Source organism: Mustelus asterias, chromosome 5 (genome assembly GCF_964213995.1).
Source record: "Mustelus asterias chromosome 5, sMusAst1.hap1.1, whole genome shotgun sequence".
Taxonomy (NCBI): domain Eukaryota; kingdom Metazoa; phylum Chordata; class Chondrichthyes; order Carcharhiniformes; family Triakidae; genus Mustelus; species Mustelus asterias.
In genome coordinates this window covers 101,591,013-101,609,106 of record NC_135805.1, presented here as the reverse complement: position 1 = coordinate 101,609,106, position 18,094 = coordinate 101,591,013, and the positions used below count along the sequence as shown (strand labels likewise).

At 41.5% G+C, this 18,094-nt stretch overlaps 1 protein-coding gene across 1 annotated transcript in view; it reads left to right on the top strand.

The window, feature by feature from the left end:
* ddx1 (DEAD (Asp-Glu-Ala-Asp) box helicase 1) overlaps window positions 1-13,364 on the top strand; it is a 40,491-nt gene extending 27,127 nt beyond the window's left edge. The window contains exons 19-26 of the mRNA XM_078213110.1: window positions 2,596-2,742; window positions 2,834-2,925; window positions 6,012-6,084; window positions 6,163-6,235; window positions 6,335-6,377; window positions 7,799-7,894; window positions 9,423-9,543; window positions 12,946-13,364. Of these exons, the coding sequence (XP_078069236.1) occupies window positions 2,596-2,742; window positions 2,834-2,925; window positions 6,012-6,084; window positions 6,163-6,235; window positions 6,335-6,377; window positions 7,799-7,894; window positions 9,423-9,543; window positions 12,946-13,076 (776 nt within the window). The 3' untranslated portion in view covers window positions 13,077-13,364. The remainder of the gene's footprint in view (window positions 1-2,595; window positions 2,743-2,833; window positions 2,926-6,011; window positions 6,085-6,162; window positions 6,236-6,334; window positions 6,378-7,798; window positions 7,895-9,422; window positions 9,544-12,945) is intronic.
* Window positions 13,365-18,094: the final 4,730 nt, after the last annotated feature.

The following is an 18,094-nucleotide window of genomic DNA, read 5'->3' as shown; positions in this document are numbered from 1 at the left end:
ATTGGGAAGGCTTTAAAAAGCAACAAAGAACTACTAAGAAAACAATAAAAGAAAGATAGAGTATGAAAGTAAACTAGCACAAAATGTAAAAACTGATGGTAAGAGTTTTTACAAATATATAAAAAGGAAAAGATTGGCTAAAGTAAATGGTGGTCCCTTAGAAGATGAGAAAGGGGATTTAATAATGGGAAACGAGGAAATGGCTGAGGCCTTAAACAAGTTTTTTGTGTCGGTCTTCAGAGTGGAGGACACAAATAGCATACCAAAAATAGACGGTCACGGGACTGTAGGGAGTGAGGACCTTAAAACGATCACTATTACTGAAGAGGTAGTGCTGGGTAGGCTAATGGGACTAAAAGTAGACAAGTCCTCTGGTCCGGATGGAATGCATCCCAGGGTACTAAAAGAAACGGCAGGGGCAATAGCAAATGCATTAGTTGTAATCTATCAAAATTCACTGGACTCTGGGGAGGTGCCAGCTGATTGGAAAACAGCTAATGTAACGCCACTGTTTAAAAAGGGAGGCAGACAAAAGGCAGGTAATTACAGGCCAGTTAGCTTAACATCCGTAGTTGGGAAAATGCTGGAATCTATCATAAAGGAAGAAATAGCAGGACACCTGGAAAAGAATGGTTCAATCAAGCAGACGCAGCATGGATTCAGGAAGGGAAAGTCATGTTTGACCAATTTACTGGAGTTTTTTGAGGAGGTGACGAGTGCGGTTGACGGGGGGAACCGGTGGATGTATTGTATTTGGATTTCCAGAAGGCTTTCGATACGGTGCCTCACAAAAGGTTACTGCAAAAGATAAAGATGCATGGAGTTGGGAGTAAAGTGTTAGCGTGGATTGAAGATTGGCTATCTAACAGAAAACAGAGTAGGTATAAATGGGTGCTTTTCTGGTTGGCAATCCGTGACTAGTGGCGTGCCGCAGGGATCGGTGCTGGGGCCTCAACTATTTACCATATACATTGATGATCTGGAGGAGGGGACCGAGTGTAGGGTAACAAAGTTTGCAGATGACACTAAGATGGGTGGGAAAGCAAATTGCGTGGAAGACACAGAGTCTGCAGAGAGATTTGGATAGGTTAAGTGAGTGGGCAAGGATCTGGCAGACGGAGTATAAAGTTGGTAAGTGTGAGGTTATCCACTTTGGAAGGAATAATAGGAAAAGGGACTATTATTTAAACGGTGAAAAATTACAACATGCTACTGTGCAGAGGGACCTGGAGGTCCTTGTGCATGAATCACAAAAACACTGTTTGCAGGTGCAGCAGGTCAAGAAGGCAAATGGAATGTTGGCCTTTATCGCGAGAGGGATGGAGTATAGAAGCAGGGAGGTCATGCTGCAACTATACAAGGCACTGGTGAGGCCACACCTAGAGTACTGTGTACAGTTTTGGTCCCCTTATTTAAGAAAGGATGTATTGGCTTTGGAAGGGGTGCAGAGAAGGTTCACCAGGTTGACTCCGGAGATGAGGGGGTTAGCTTATGAGGAGAGATTGAGCAGACTGGGCCTGTACTCATTGGAGTTTAGAAGGTTGAGGGGAGATCTTATAGAGACATATAAGATAATGAGGGGGCTAGACAGGGTAGAAACATCGAGATTGTTTCCACTTGCAATGGAAACAAGAACTAAGGGGCATAGCCTCAAAATACGGGGGAGTCAATTTAGAACAGAGTTGAGGAGGAACTTCTTCTCTGAGGGTAGTGAATCTTTGGAATTCTCTGCCCAATGAAGCGGTAGAGGCTACCTCGTTAAATGTATTTAAGTCACAGATAGATAGGTTTTTAGCCAATAAGGGAATTGGGGGTTATGGGGAGCGGGCGGGTAAGTGGAACTGAACCCACTATCAGATCAGCCATGATCTTATTGAATGGCGGAGCAGGCTTGAGGAGCCAGATGGCCTACTCCTGCTTCTATTTCTTATGGTCTCATTTATGCTAGGTGATGAGAGAATATGCATCAAAACATCTGTGTTCTAGATTGGGGCAACTATATAGTCTACTACAAACTTTTTAGAATCCATACTTCAAGGTATGGCTGCGACCAGAAAATCCCGTCCCAGATGTTTCCTGTGTGTTGGCGCAGACTCGATGGACTGAAGGGCCTCTTTTGCACTCTATGATTCTAGCACTCCAGATGTGATCTGTTGAAGAGTATGCAACTGAAGTATAATTTCCTCTTGTGTTCCACCCAGCCCGAAGATAAAAGTCAAAATTACAGTAGCTGGTTTGATTGTGTTTTTTTTTAAATATCTTTCCCAGCAGCTTTTAATAATTTGTCCACATGAGTGCCAAAATTTATATGTTTCTCCATTATTCCTAGATTCTCACCACTTAGACTTAGTAGAAGTTTGAGCAGAGTGGTGGATTTTTGCTGTTAGAATGTGAAAACTTTGTAGATTGTTCTGTAAATTTGATTGGTAGAATAGTAGCAAGAAAATGCTTCTGGATTTAATTATTGAATATCAGATTGCTTCCATTTAAAATAACTATTTTATCAATAATCAACTTGCTGTTACTGTTTAGAATTTCTTAATTGCAAATAGGAGATAAGTCAATTTTTAGACTTTCCGTATCTTATTTCTCCAGAAATGTGGTCAGAAGCTATTAAAGTACTTAAGGGTGAATATACAGTCCGTGCAATCAAGGAGCACAAGATGGATCAAGCAATCGTTTTTTGCAGAACAAAGATTGACTGTGACAACATGGAACAGTACTTCATTCAGATGGGAGGAGGTGAGATAATTAGTATGTTTATCTTTGCTTTGCTTCAGCCATTGCTGGTTTGAGGTAGGGGGTCTCACATCAAATTTATTTATTGTTTCAGGACCAGATAAAAAGGGACATCAGTTCTCTTGTGTCTGCTTGCATGGTGATAGAAAACCAAATGAAAGAAAGCAAAACTTGGAAAGGTTCAAGGTACTTCTGTAATACTTGTCTGTCTCCGTTCATTTGCCAAATAAGGGGACTTTTAAAAAAAAATCACCTGCTATAAGGTACCACACAAGAAGTTATTACACAGAATTAGGGATCATGGTATTGCCAGTAATGGTACTGATCAAGAGGATAGAGAACAGTTGGAATGAACAGGACATTTTTGAATTGATAGACTGTAACAGGTATGACTTCAGTAGTTGGGACACAGCTATCTGCAATTTATATCAATGATTTGGATGCATTATACTCCGTTTCATCTAAGTTCACTAACGATACAAAGCTAGGTGGAAAAGAAAGCTATGAAGATGCAAAGTGGTTGCAAAGAGAAAAGCAAAGATTATGTGAGCACAAAGGAAATGTCGGTCTTTGGTGGGCCTTGTACACAAATCACAAAGTTAATCTGGAGGTACAGCAAACAATTATGAATATACAAAATAGGAGCAGAAGTAGGCCATTCGGCCCCTTATGCCTGCTCTGCCATTCACAAGGTCATGGCTGATCTGTGTTTTAAATTCCATGTTCCCATCTACCCCATACCCTATGATCCTCTTGTCTAAGATTCCATCTACCTCCCCCTTAAAAATATTCAATGACCCTGCCTCCACTGCCTTTGAGGCAGAGAGTTCCAAAGTCGCAGAAAAGAAAATTCTCCTTATTTCTTTTTGAGAAGGGCAACCCCTCATTTGAAAACCATGTCCCATATTTTCGAACTCGCCCACAAGTTCTCATTTCCACATCCAACTTGTAAGTACCATTTAAGGGTCTTGTACTTCAATCAAGTCACCCCTCACTCTTCTAAACTCCAGTGGAAACGAGCCCTGTCTGTCCAGCTTTTCCTCAGAAACAACCCATCCATTCCAGGTAGCAAACCACCTCTGAGCTGCCACAAATGCATTTACATCCTTCCTTAAATAAGGATACCTGGAGGAGTAGCATCTCATGGAACTAGGAGCAGGAGTAGGCAGTTCAGCCATCCATCCCCACCCAGAGCCTGCTCTGCCATTCAATACAATCATGGCTCAACTCCACTTTCCTGCCCATTCTCCATAACCCTTCAACCCATTACTAATTAAAAATCTGTCTATCTCCTCAAATTTACTCAATGTCACAGCATCCACCACACTCTGGGGTAATGAATTCCACAGATTGAGGGAAGTAGTTTTTCCTGATCTCTGATTTAAATCTGCTACTCATCCTAAAACTGTAATCTCTTGTTCTTGACTTCCCTACAAGAGGAAGTATCTGCTCTATGTCTACTTTGTAAATACTTTTTATCATCATTTATCTCAATTAAATCTCTTCTTCTTCTAAATGTTAGAGAGTATAGGCCTAAATTACTCAATCTCTCTTCACAAGACAAATCTCTCATCTCTGGAATCAATCTAGTGAACCACTTCTGAACTGCCTCTAATATCACTAATCCTAAGAGGACCAAAACTGCACAGTCCTCTAGGTGCAGTCTCACCAATGGCTTGTATAGTTGCAGGAACATTTGCTTACTTTTATACTCAATTCCTTTAGTTATAATTTCCAAAATTCCATTTGCCTTCCTTATTACCTGCTTACCAGTTTTCTGGTGCGGGACCGACACCCAGATCCCTCTACATCCCAAAGTTTCTCTCCATTTAGATAATTTACCTTTCTATTTTTCTGACCAAAATGGATAACCTCACACTTGTTCACGTTAAAACTCCATCTGCCATATTTTGGCCCACTCACCTAATCTGGATATATCAATTTTTAAATGTGTATTAGCCTTTTGTGCAGCACCTTATCAAATGCCCTCCTGAATTCCAGATATACTACATCTACAGGATCCCCATCATTCACTTGGTTTGTTACATCTTCGAAGAGCTCTAGCAAATTAGTCAAACATGATTTACCATTCATAAAACCATGCTGACTCTGATGGATTGCGTTTTGACTTTCCAAATGCCCTACTATTACTTCCTTAATAATGGATTCTAACAATTTCCCAAAACAGATTTAAAATAACTAGTCTATAGTTTCCTACATTAACATTTTTCCAATCCACTGGAATCTTTCCTGCATCTAGGGAATTTTGGAATGTTATATCCAATGGATCCATGATCTTTGCTGTCACTTCCTTTAATACCATGGGGTGTAGGCCATCAGGCCCTGGGGAGCTGTCTACCTTCAATCCCAATAGTTTGTTGAGTGCCATTCTCCTATTGATTGTCTTTCAGTTGAGCACGTTGCAACAGGTGGAGCTCTTGGGACACAATGTTGAGTTTGACAACTTTGGATTATGACTTCCTTCTCATCTTAAAACCCCTTTTTAAATATCCCATCCATATGTTGCTTCAATGCAAATGCCACCAACCCCTCTCCCGCCCATGCCAGGCCTTTTGTTTTTAAAGTTGCTAATTTTTTTTGTTGTAATCTCTTATAGCTCTAACACATTCTCCCTCCTTTCAGTTCTGACAGAGTCCAAGGATTCAAAATGTTAACTTGGCAGTCGGGCAGCATCTGTTAGGAAAGCAAACAAAGTTTTTCTAGCATACTCTGTTCTTGAAATGTTTTAGGTTGACGTCCTTCCATCTCTCTTCACAGATGCTGCCAGACCTCCTGAGTATTTCTTGCATTTCTGTTTTTATTATAGCTAGTTCCTTAATGTTTTGACTTTTTATGTTCCACTTGGTCAATCCTGTAATTGTATCACAACAGACTATTAAAATTTAAACTTGCTAGAGAGAAATGCATTTTTAAATTGCAATCATTTGAAATTGGAGTAAGCAGTTGGCAGCTTCTGGTTTTCAACTTCAGTAGTTTACCAATCAGCCATGATCTTATTGAATGGTGGATCAAGCTTGAAGGGGTCGAATGACCTGCATCTGCTCCGCTTTTGTGTTTTCGTATAATATTCATTCTGAGCAAGGCCAATAGCTTGCTGGAGTCTATAGGTAGTGATAGAAATGTGACATTCCACCTGTTGCAAAACATGACGATAAAAGACAATAAACATTATGGTCATGATTAAAATTTATTGACTTAATGTTGGCTATCTAAATGCAAAGTTTTGATGCACTTCTCTTTGTTTTGACCAGAAAGCAGAAGTCAGACTCCTGGTCTGTACTGATGTTGCTGCTCGAGGAATTGATATTCGTGGAGTTCCTTTTGGTAAGTGAGCTATCTACTGGTTGTGTTGTCCCTCATTAGTTTAATACAGTCCTAATTTATTTTTGTTTCTGAAAATAGTAATTAATGTGACTCTTCCCGATGAAAAACAAAACTACGTTCATCGGATTGGTAGAGTGGGCAGAGCTGACAGGTAAGAGACTTTGCATTTAATCCAAGTGTCTATTTTTTAACATATTTCTTTATGTTTAAAAAGTATACAAAGTAGCAAATGATATTTACTTTTTTTCAGGATGGGCCTAGCCATTTCCTTGGTGGCAACCGAGAAAGAAAAGGTAATCCTTTTGTGTTAATTCGACGATATGCAACATTTGTTTTGTTTTAATTGTAAAACTATTCTGCATTCAAATGACCAAACGCAGTGATCTTTTAAAATTAATTAGCTGCTGTTTTTCGATTGTTTACTTGGAGGCTATTTATAATTATTTCAAGCAAGGACACATTAAGCTGATGAATAAAATATTGCACAGTGTCCCAGCATTAACATCAACTATAACTGATTGGAGTTTATATCCATTGTCAGCATCATTAGAAATGTTTAAAATTTATTGATGTGAAAACATCCAGTATTGGTACTGTTCCTCTTGGAAATATGACTGTATTAGAAAGGATTGCCTAACCCAGGGGTTCCCAAATTGAGATCTGTGGATCCCAGGGGTCCATGAAGGATCTCCTCGGGGCCCGCAAGGCAGGCGTGGCCAGATGCAAACATGTAACATCTATAAAGATGTAGAAAAATCAAATGGGCCAATCAGAGCTGGAGTATTTGGAGAATTGGATGCTGGTAGGCTGATTGGTCGGTATGTTAACTTGTTGCATTTGAAAGAAACAGCATCGCTTTAGGCATATGAGATTTTTTCTAAAAAGTAAACTCTTTCAACAATGGTATAGTTTGTAATGTTTCCGGATGGGGGCGGGACCTAGGTGGGAGGGGAATGGACAGGGTGGGAGGGGAAGTGACTGGACCTCAGGCGGGAAGGGAGGCGATGGGACCCTTCCTGGATGGGGACTGGGACTAGGAACAAGAACCTGGTGTGGAACCTGCGTGGGGTGGGGGGTTGAGGGTGAGGGGAGACAAGAGAGGACCCGGGCGGGGGTTGGAAGGGATGGGAGGGGGGGGCCAGCAAAAGGAGAAGGTGCAAGAAAGGACCTAGACGGGAAAGGGAGTGGTGACCCGGGAAGAATCAGGCAGGGTGGGAGGGGAAGTGATGGGTCCGGGCGGAGCGAGAGGGGAGGCGGTGCTACGAGGTGGGATGCAATCCAACCCAACGGAACCTGACCAGTCCCGCCCCAACAGGAGGGGACAAGGTGGGATGTGAGGGAGTGGGATCAGATGTGATGGGACCCGAATGGGCCCGGCGTGACTGGACAAGACATGAATGGAAGGGGCGGGACCCCACATGATGGGACTAAACCTCTGCACGATGGGAAGGGACTGGACCCGACCGGTTCCAACCCAACAGAACAGGGGACAGAACCCAGTGGCAAAGGGAAAGGACAGGTCCCACCCTGACTAGTCCCAGGGACCCAACTGGACCCTTCGCGGCAAGCAGGAGGGGATGCGAACTAATGGGACCAATGAGACAAGACTGACCAGACAGGCTCCACCCAACGGCTCCTGGGAGCTCACAAGGGGTTGTCCAATTCAAATTTAAGGGACCCCTGGCCTGACCAAAGCTTATTTGAATATTTTTAGGTTTGGTACCATACATGTCCAAATCGTGGAAGAGGTTGCTACAACACCAGACTGAAAGACCAGGGTGGGTGCACCATATGGTACAATGAAATCCAGGTATGTTGACTTCCTGCATTGTAAAAAAAAGAAATCATTCATCAAATTGGTCAGCGATTTGTTTTGTTTGAAAAATGTTAACTTTCAGCTACTGTGGTAGCTGGCTTGTCAGTCAATTTGAACATTCTCCGGTGACCTCAAGTTTTTATTTGGGCCTAATTGTAGAATTACTTATTCACAATGGCTGAAGTTTGAACTAACCACACCTACATCAGTAAGGTATTAGCAAGTACATGTTTTAATCAACATACTTAGATTACTTCTTACAAAATAATCTTCAGTTGTAAACTTGAACACTAACTTGCCTTTTTTAAGTTTGCATGTAATGTAATTTGGAAAATTTGACTACATTCACACAATATAAACTTTGACTTTAGTGACTTGTATGCTGGGTACTATCTGATTACAAGCAACCTTCCTCTTAAAGGTAGAGAACAAGATGTCCCAGAAATTGTATCTGATGTCTTTAAAGTGCATCAGAGATAAAGTGGTTAATTTACAAGAACTTGGAGAATGTGCTCAACAGAACACTCCGGATATACAGCTTGTGTTTTTGCATTGTGAAGCTCACGATAAATCTAAGAATGCAGGCGAGGGTGGAAGCATTTCACCTGTACTGTCCTGCAAATTATTGAGCCATGGACATCTTTATAAGCAATTGCTGCAACTACATGAAGTCAGAATAATTATTTTCCTACAGATTGCTTGCTGATTTGTAAATGCCACCTTCCTCTCCAACAGAAGTGCTAATAATATAACAGTGTGATGTTCAAACTAACCTATTGAACTTTCAGTGGCACTATTCTTGGTAATATGCGGGGGGGGGCGGGGGGGGGGGGGGTAGGGGTAGAAGGTGCGCCGCGTATAAAGACTGCATTTGTTACCATGTAAGATAATCTCTTGGAACATTGTGGCAACTTGAGCCCAACTGAGCCATTTCAGACCCTGTCTAATATCAATGCACATTGTGGTAAAACTAAAAAACGAAAAGCAATTTTTTCTTTGGCTTGATTTGATTTGGACAGTAGCATCATTAGCAACTGTAACACTGACCAAGAATTTGACTTGGATGTTTTGGTACATATGCTGTTTTTACCAATCACAACATTGAATCAAAGCCAACTAAACTAACATTGCAAAACCTAACTTTTAAACCATATGTATTGTGATTCTGGAAATAATAGCTCTTATTAATTTTCCAAATAGGAAACCATCCAGACCATTTAACAATCTACAACTACTTTCTGCTGCCCCACCCTCCCCTCCCCTCCCCACCCAATCAAAGTCGGTAAATTATGTATTATTCTACCTCCCTCATGATTTTAAAAACTTTGTACCTTCAATTTGTTCTTTTCTACAACTAGCCAAATCTAGGCATGAACAGAATTAAAATGGATAATACAATAGAGCTCTGTGTCCATTGGAGTGACTAGCATTCAATACTGAATGTAAATATTTTTCCTGTGCATTCTGGCACAATATTTAATGTCTCAACCAAGGCAATAAAAGCATTTTGGATTCTTTCAAGCTGTTGACTGACATCGAAGATCACTTGAATGTCATCATCGCTCAAGTTGAGCCTGACCTGAAAATACCAGTGGATGAATTTGATGGCAAAGTAGTCTATGGAAAGAGAAGAGCAACAGGAGGTCAGTATTTAAAAGGAGACGAGCTTTGATATGTTACAATCACACATTAAAAAATCTATTTAATGTCACCATTGTTTTTCAAAAGTTCATGTAATGATGTAGATGGGGAACATCAGTCCATTGATCCATCGTTCCTGCACCAACCCTTTGAAAGAGTCAAACTCATTTACTGCACAGGAGGAGGCCATTTGGTCCATCAAGTCAGAACAAGTCACTAGAGAACATTGTTCAGTCCCATTCCCCTGCTTTCTACCGTGCATGTTTCCTTCAAGTTCCTATACAATTTCCTTTTGAGATCATTGCTTCCATCATCTTTGTACGCATTGAGATTATCAGAGTCCCAGGTCATTACCACTGAGTGTATTTTTAAAAACGATTCTTCCTCACATCCCCTCTGCATCTCCTGCCCAAAACTTTACATATTTGTGCCCTAGTCCTTGTATTATCAGCTAATGGGAACAGTTTTCCTTTTCTATTTTATCCAAACCTGACATAATCTTGTACACCTCTGTCAAATCTTCCTCCTCTGTCTCCTTTGCTCTAAGGGGAACAGCACCAGCTTCTCTAACCTAACTTTGTTGTCAAAATCCCTCATCCCTGAAATCATACTGATCTCCTCTGAGCCCTCAAAAGACTTCCACAGACTTCCTAACGTGTGATGATCAGAACTGGGTGCAGTACTCTAGTTGTGGCCTGACCAGAGCTCTACAAAGATTTAGCATAATGTCATTGCTTTTGTACTCCATCCGCTTCTATTTATGAAACCTAAGCTCCCGCACATTTTGCTAATCACACTGCCAATTTATCCTGCCTCCTTCAGAGATCTTTGCATATAAACGTCCATGTCCCACTGCCATTGAGTCGATACTACCTCTCCCTACCCTTTCTGCAAAAATTCATCATCTCACACTTCTCTGTATTAAATTCCATCTACCCATTCTGCTAGCCTATCAGTGTCGGTTGCAGTTGATTTATATCATCCTCAGCATTTGCCAATCCAAGTTTGGTATCATCAGTAAATTAAAACTCGTACACAAAATTACACTTTGGTCAAACTGTTTTTTTTTATACAGGGCGGCACGGTAGCACAGTGGTTAGCACTGCTGCTTCACAGCTCCAGGGTCCCAGGTTCGATTCCCGACTCGGGTCACTGTCTGTGTGGAGTTTGCACATTCTCCTCGTGTCTGCGTGGGTTTTCTCCGGGTGCTCCGGTTTCCTCCCACAGTCCAAAGATGTGCGGGTTAGGTTGATTGGCCAGGTTAAAAAAATGCCCCTTAGAGTCCTGGGATGCGTAGGTTAGAGGGATTAGCGGGTAAATATGTGGGGGTAGGGCCTGTGTGGGATTGTGGTCGGTGCAGACTCGATGGGCCGAATGGCCTCCTTCTGCACTGTAGGGTTTCTATGATTCTATGAGCTTGCACATTCTCCTCGTGTCTGCGTGGGTTTCCTCCGGGTGCTCCGGTTTCCTCCCACAGTCCAAAGATGTGCGGGTTAGGTTGATTGGCCCCGTGCTAAAATTGCCCCTTAATGTCTTGAGATGGGTAGGTTAGAGGGATTAGCGGGTAAATATGTAGGGATATGGGGGTAGGGCCTGGGTGGCATTGTGGTCGGTGTAGACTCGATGGGCCGAATGGCCTCTTTCTACACTGTAGGGTTTCTATGGTTCTATGGCTTCTAGTTCCAGCATTACATCCCTGCTTTTGTTTTCAGTACCTCTTCCAATAAAGGAAAGTATTCCATATGCTTTCTTTGCTGCCTTATTTATCTGTCCTGTGACCTTCAGAGACCTATAGACATGTACTCAAGATTTCTCACTCTATCCACCTAATGGTCTTCCATTTAATATGTATTCCCTAGCTTTGTTTGTCCTCCCCAAATTCTCTCACTTCTTTGGTTGGATGGATGAAAAAGTGGCAAGTGGAATTCAATTCAAACAACTGATATTCTGGAGTCAATAGCTATCCTCTTCAGTATCAACTACACGGCCAATTTTTATGTCGTCTACAAATTTTCCGGTCATACCTCCCACATTGAAGTCCAAAATACCAAGAGACCTAGCACTGAACCCTGTGGAATGGCACTGGAAACTGTTTTCCATTCACAAAAACATCCATCACCAAATACCGTTTGTTTCCTATCATTGAACCAATTTTAGATCCAAAGGGACAGTTTAACCTATCTCTCAAAATGGTTTGTTCTAATTTTTCCACCACCAAAGTCAGAACAACTAGCCTATAATAAATTGGCTTATATCCCGCACCCTTTTTAAATGTTGGTTCAATGTTGGCAGACCTCCAAGCCTCTGGTACTGTGCCTGTATCTAGTGAGGATTGGAAAATAATCCCCAGAGCATCTGCTATTTCCTCCCTGGCTTCCTTTTAACAGCCTGGGTTACAAGCCATCTGGCCTTGATGATTTATCTACCACGATTTATCTACCTGCAAGGATATCTATCCCCTTCTGTACTTCTCTCTCATTATGCTTATTTTATCTAATATTTCACAATCCTCCGCTTTAACTAGAATGTCTGCGTCCCTCTCCTTTGGGAAGACAAAGTACTCATTACCCAATAAGAACCCTTTAAGCTTGTAAAAGTGTACTTGGTCTTACCTGGCTATATGAGACCGCCTTACAAGAATTAACCATGTGAATATCTTTCTTGATTTTATTTTGCTTCATTAATCAAAAAAGATTCATCATGCTGTTTTGTTCCTTCATGGTCTTAAAACTAGTTTATCCTGATTATTTAACTTTTCATAAACCCTCTTATGTCATTCAACATTTTTAAGGATCAGTCAATGCATACAACTTGGGCAGCTATTTGGCCTATCATGTCTGTGCTAGCTCTTTGAAAGAGCTATCCAATTAGTTCCACTCCCCTACCCTTCCCTCACAACCTGACAAATTTCTCCTTGGTTAAATCCAGAAAGAAAAGAGTTAACCTGGAGATTACAATTTGAACCAGGTCAGTCAGTGTGTTTCTAAATTTATAAATATGGGAGCAGAAATCAACTTGGAACAAAAACCACATTGGGGGTCAAGCCACTTTCAGAAATAAAGAGTGCCAGTTCATTCTAAAACAAAGCAAACTCAACTTGTATGCAGTGAGATTGTGCCTACATTTTGTGTTCTCTACTTGCTTTGCAATGTCTATTTGCTGTTGTCAAAAAATGACTTCTAACACACTTTCACTTAAGATTTCTATTTCCTTTTACAAGTCTTCATTTGTGTAAAATGCATTCATTGAGCTGCTCCCTTCAAGTCCTAGCAACAGCAATAACCTCATTTGGCATGTTTGGTAGTGAATGAGTTACATTAGCTGATTAAATTTAATGGGTACAAACTGACCAAGTAATTCAAACTTGTCTTACTTTTAACTTTCTTTGCTCTTCCTCTTGGCAGGTGGGCAGTACAAGGGCCATGTTGACGCTTTGGCATCTACAGTACAAGAGCTGGCTGCCCTTGAAAAGGAGGCTCAATCCTCTTTCTTACATTTTGGCTACCTTCCCAATCAACTGTTCAATCGCTTTTGATTGTAACATGCATCTCAGTTTAGTGAAACAAAGAAGCTGACAAGTTACAAAAGAAGTTTAAAAATGTTTTATTACTGCAAAGCAACATCTAGGAATGGTTAACAAACACTGGTCTATATGTCGACCTATTTCTTTTTTGTTTTTGAATGATTAACCACATGGGCTTAATGTGATGGTGAAGCATCAAGTGTCAGAATTGCTCCAGTGAATAAAATAAACAAAAATTATGGTGGATTCTGTGATGATGAAATGTACATGAATGCAAAGTATGACTTTTTCCCGCTTTTTTTTTTAAAAAATCCTTTCTACAAAGGAAATCGATCTTGGGGATGTTTTTCATGCCAGTTGGACAAATTCCAGGAGCTTTGAAATCATGAAAAAAAAGTTCCTGAAACCGTTGAGTATTTGCACACAAGTCTATGGCTAATATTCGATATACTTCTAAATCAACAGTTTGCTGTCTCTAGTCTGAGTGGTGCTCTATTTTGTTTTTTCTCTCTTCTGTTCCACTCTTCCTACTGCCTACCCCAAGAACCCTTGGTACGAATTCAGTTTGGACTGATTTTTTAGATGAAAGCTTCCTTTCACTGCAGTAAGGGCCTTTGTTTATACATGCCTGCAGAGCAGAACAACCCATCATGTGGCATGAAGGTGCCAAGCATTAGAATGCGCTAATCATTAACATGATTTGATAGCTACTATAAATCCAGCACAGCACTATATTTGGAGAAAACTCATTTTGATGCAGTTTTGTTATACATAACAACTAATTTTAATATAGTGTCCAATTAAAATGAATCAGAAAACCTAAACCTATTCATACTCAAGGCTCCATACCTGAAACTTGCAGCACCTGCCGAGGAGGGCCTGTTCTATACCAAAGTCCATACCCTCCAAATTGAGAGCTGTGGGCAGATTATAATCAAAGAAGCACAAAAAGAATTAATGCTGATTAAGCCAAATCTTGCCAAAAGCATAGAAAATGTTGCATGTGCGTTTGGTATTATATGTTGATTGAATATATCATACATTTCACTGCCGTTTTTAGAATGTTAAGTGCAAGTTCATAGAATCATCAAAACCCTACAGTGCAGAAGGAAGCCATTTGACCCATCAAATCTGCACTGACAACAATCCCACCCAGGCTTTATCCCTGTAACCCCACATATTTACCATGCTAATCCCTCTAACCTATGCATCCTGGGACACTAAGGGACAATATAGCGTGGCTAGTCAACCTATCCCACACATTTTTGGACTGTGGGAAGACACCAGAGCACCTGGAGGAAACCCACGCAGACACAGGGAGAACGTGCAAACACAGACAGTGATCCAAGCTGGAAATCAAACCCAGGTCCCTGGAGCTGTGAGGCAGCAGTGCTAACCACTGTGCTACCGTGCTGCCCCATGTTAGCCATGTTAATTTCCTATACTAAATTATGTTGCTCAGTAAAGTGTGAGGCAATATGATCAATTCAATACAAATCAACCAGATCTTTTAAAGGCTATAAGGTGACCAAAATGAATATTTTTGCAAATTATGCTTTTCTGAAATGATGGTTAAATATAATTAGTCTGAATTCAAAGTTTATACAGTGTCAATACAGATAAGTTGTAGTGTCATCACTTGTAGCACTGCCGGCTCCTTGAATACCAATAAAAATCAAGGAATCTTTGCAGTAGTGGTTTCTAAAATAATGAATTACCTTAAAATCAATATAGATTGTTTATTCTCCATCAGTCACAGCCCATGGGTTTGTGGTTTCTGGGAAAATTCTTGTGCTCAGCATGCCGATATGTTTTCCCTATTGTATTAAGCACACAGACTTCTGCCAATTAATTTTTATTCAACTAAAAGGCCCTTTGTCCCTTGCATTGAGCATATGCTTGCTAAAGTTAAAGATAGATTTTCCAGCCTCTCTATAATTAAGCAGTGTATCAAACTGACCAAGATAGAGGTTTATTTTTTCAGGTTTCTTCAAGTACTGGGGATGAATCTCTGGGAAACATACCAGGCTAGCCTTTATAGAATAAACAAGAGGAGGTTTGACTGAACTAGCCATATCAGTAAGGTGGCTATGAGCACTGGATCTTCTGTGATTGTGACTTACCATCTGAAATTTATCAGGTTTGGGCAGGAATGTGATTACATGCTCAGCACTCAACCTGGGTGACTGTAAATGTAACCATGCTCAAAAGCTTAGTATCAGAAAAAGCATTTTGCTTGACTGGTACCATTGGACTCACTGCAACCTGGAGGGCTATGTCTTATGTACCAGTTACAAGGTGATCATTTCAAATTTGGATGATACCTCCAAGCCCCACAACATTTACCATTAGGGGGAAGGAAAAGCAGCGTAACTGGGATCGCCATAAGCTGAAGATTTGCTTCACAAATTGTACCATTCCACCTTGATCGAGCACTAATGAAAGAATGTTGATAGCATCCCTAAGTCTTGCAATTCTGTTACTAACACCATTCATAGAATCGCTACAGTGCAGAAGAAGCCATTTGGCTCATTGAGTCTGCACCAACTCAGGCCCTATCCCTGTAACCCCACACATTTCCCATGGCTAATCCATCAAACCTACACACCTTTGGGTACTAAGGGGCAATTTAGCATAGCCAATCCACCTAACCTGCACATCTTTGGACCCACCATTGTTGCCGTGCACTCAGCAAAGTTGGAAGAAGGTGCCTAATGAAGAGCATACGAAATTAGATTGAATTGTCACAAAATTGCACACATTCTGAGACGAGGGAAGAAAATCTGGCAAAGTTTCTACCTGGAGCTAGAAATGGTCAGCTATCACGTTGCTTGTTTGACATCCACAGACTGGAGGAGTTCAAAGAAGTGATGGTGCATTTGAGGGAGATGTCACCATTGCATATCTTGAACCTTATTCTATTTTGGTTAATGATGCTATCATGGATCAGTATGTAGACCAGGATGAGCAAGCCATGCATACTGCCCTGTGGGAGGATGGATGGAAGTGCACGGTTGGGCAGAGAAGCCATTAATACCCAGATAAAAGCAAAATACTGTGGATGCTGAAAACCTAAATAAAAACAAAATGCTGGAAAAACTCAGCAGGTCTAGCAGCATCTGTGGAGAAACAATGTTTCAAGTTTTGGCTCCCACCAAGTTAGGTCATTGAGGAGAGGGGTGTGGTTCACCAAGAAAAAGGAGGGATAATGCATTGGGATGTAATCAACTTCATGAGCCCCTTTCATTTCGAGGATGAAGGTAAAAGGAGATTATTGGCAGTGAAAAAAGGCTGGGGGTTATCTTTGCTATTCACCATGATCCTAGAATAATGGACAATTTTGGCAAAGTGTGTATATCAGTTAAATTTAACATGGTTGATTGATCGTGATGCAAGTTATGTGTGATACACACACATCTGGGCTGCTTATGGTCTTATGAGGCTTCAGGCCTGTTCTCACCTATGACCTCAGCCATCATGCTGCACATCAATGACATTTTGAACCAGCCTGAAGGACCCTCTTGCATTTTAAGAACCAGTGTATTGCCCTGGAAACAGGTAAGGAGATTGGGATGAACGAGTTGCCCATGCCAATCAAGTGAAATGTATTTAACACCCTGACATCGTAGTGCCTGCTAAGTGTAATGATTTCTGCATGCACCTAGCACTTCCTGTGTTGTTCATCGGTTGCAAGCATCAGTAAGGCGCTCCAAATATCATTAGTAATGTGCACATAAAGCTAGCCTACAACTCTTAAAGGGAGGTACGTTGTAGCTGCAGTAGGTGTCATTCTGCAGCTGAATCTGCCCTGGGAAAGAAAGATCAATGGCAAAACTAGGGGAGAGAATGAACCCCCCAGCTTTTTGGATATGACACAGAAGGACCAGTTGGAAAATGTGGCGAGGAAAAGAGGTGTCCTGAATCCACAGTGGGAGGTCAGGGAGGGGAGTGTGGAGGTGGTGGGGGCAGGAAGAGGAACAGAGTCACAGGTCAATGCCAAGGATCTGAAAGCAGTGGCGGAAGAAGTTTAATGATCTAATACACTGGTTCTTAAAATGCAAGAGGGTCCTTCAGACTGGTTCAAAATGCAAGTCACTGATGTGCAGCATGATGGCTGAGGTCATAGGTGAGAACAGGCCTGAAGCCTCATAAGACCATAAGACATAGGAGCAGAATTAGGCCACTCGGCCCATCAAGTCTCCTCCGCCTTTCAATCATGGCTGATATTTTTCTCATCCCCATTCTCCTGCCTTTTCCCCATAACCCGTGATCCCCTTATTAATCAAGGACCTATCTATCTCTGTCTGAAAGACACTCAATGACCTGGCCTCCACAGCCTTCTGCGGCAAAGAGTTCCACAGATTTACCACTCACTGGCTGAAGAAATTCCGCCTCATCTCTGTTTTAAAGGATCGTCCCTTTAGTCTGAGGTTGTGCCCTCTGGTTCTAGTTTTTCCTACGAGTGGAAACATCCTCTCCACGTCCACTCTATCAGGCCTCGCTGTATCCTGTAAGTTTCAATAAAATTCCCCCCTACCCCCATCCTTCTAAACTCCAACGAGTACAAACCCAGAGTCCTCAATTTTACTCATCCCCACTATTCACTTGACGTCACACAACCGAACCATCTTCCACACACACAGCACAAATTGTCATAAGAGAGAGCAACAATTTAGCTTTTGCAAGTAAGAATTATGCTGCTGTTACAATGTGCAATTGTGAGGTTGGATGTTAAGCATTTGTGGGGCTGCAAACAGAGGTTTGTACCTGGATCCTGACGTGAGACTTGAACCTCTCTGGCTTGTGGCCAGTTATAACCTTACTGGTGGGTCGTCAAAAGCAGCTTCATTCTACCCATTCGTCCTGATGAATTTTCTTTTGGTGGCAGGTGAAAACAGCTGAGGAAGGACAGGTACGTGGTCCACATGGTCTTCTTACTCCACCTTTTTAATTCCATAATCTAAATGGTCAGCAGACAAAAAGGATTGAGAGTCACTGGTGTAGGATCACAGACTGGCCATATGGTGGTG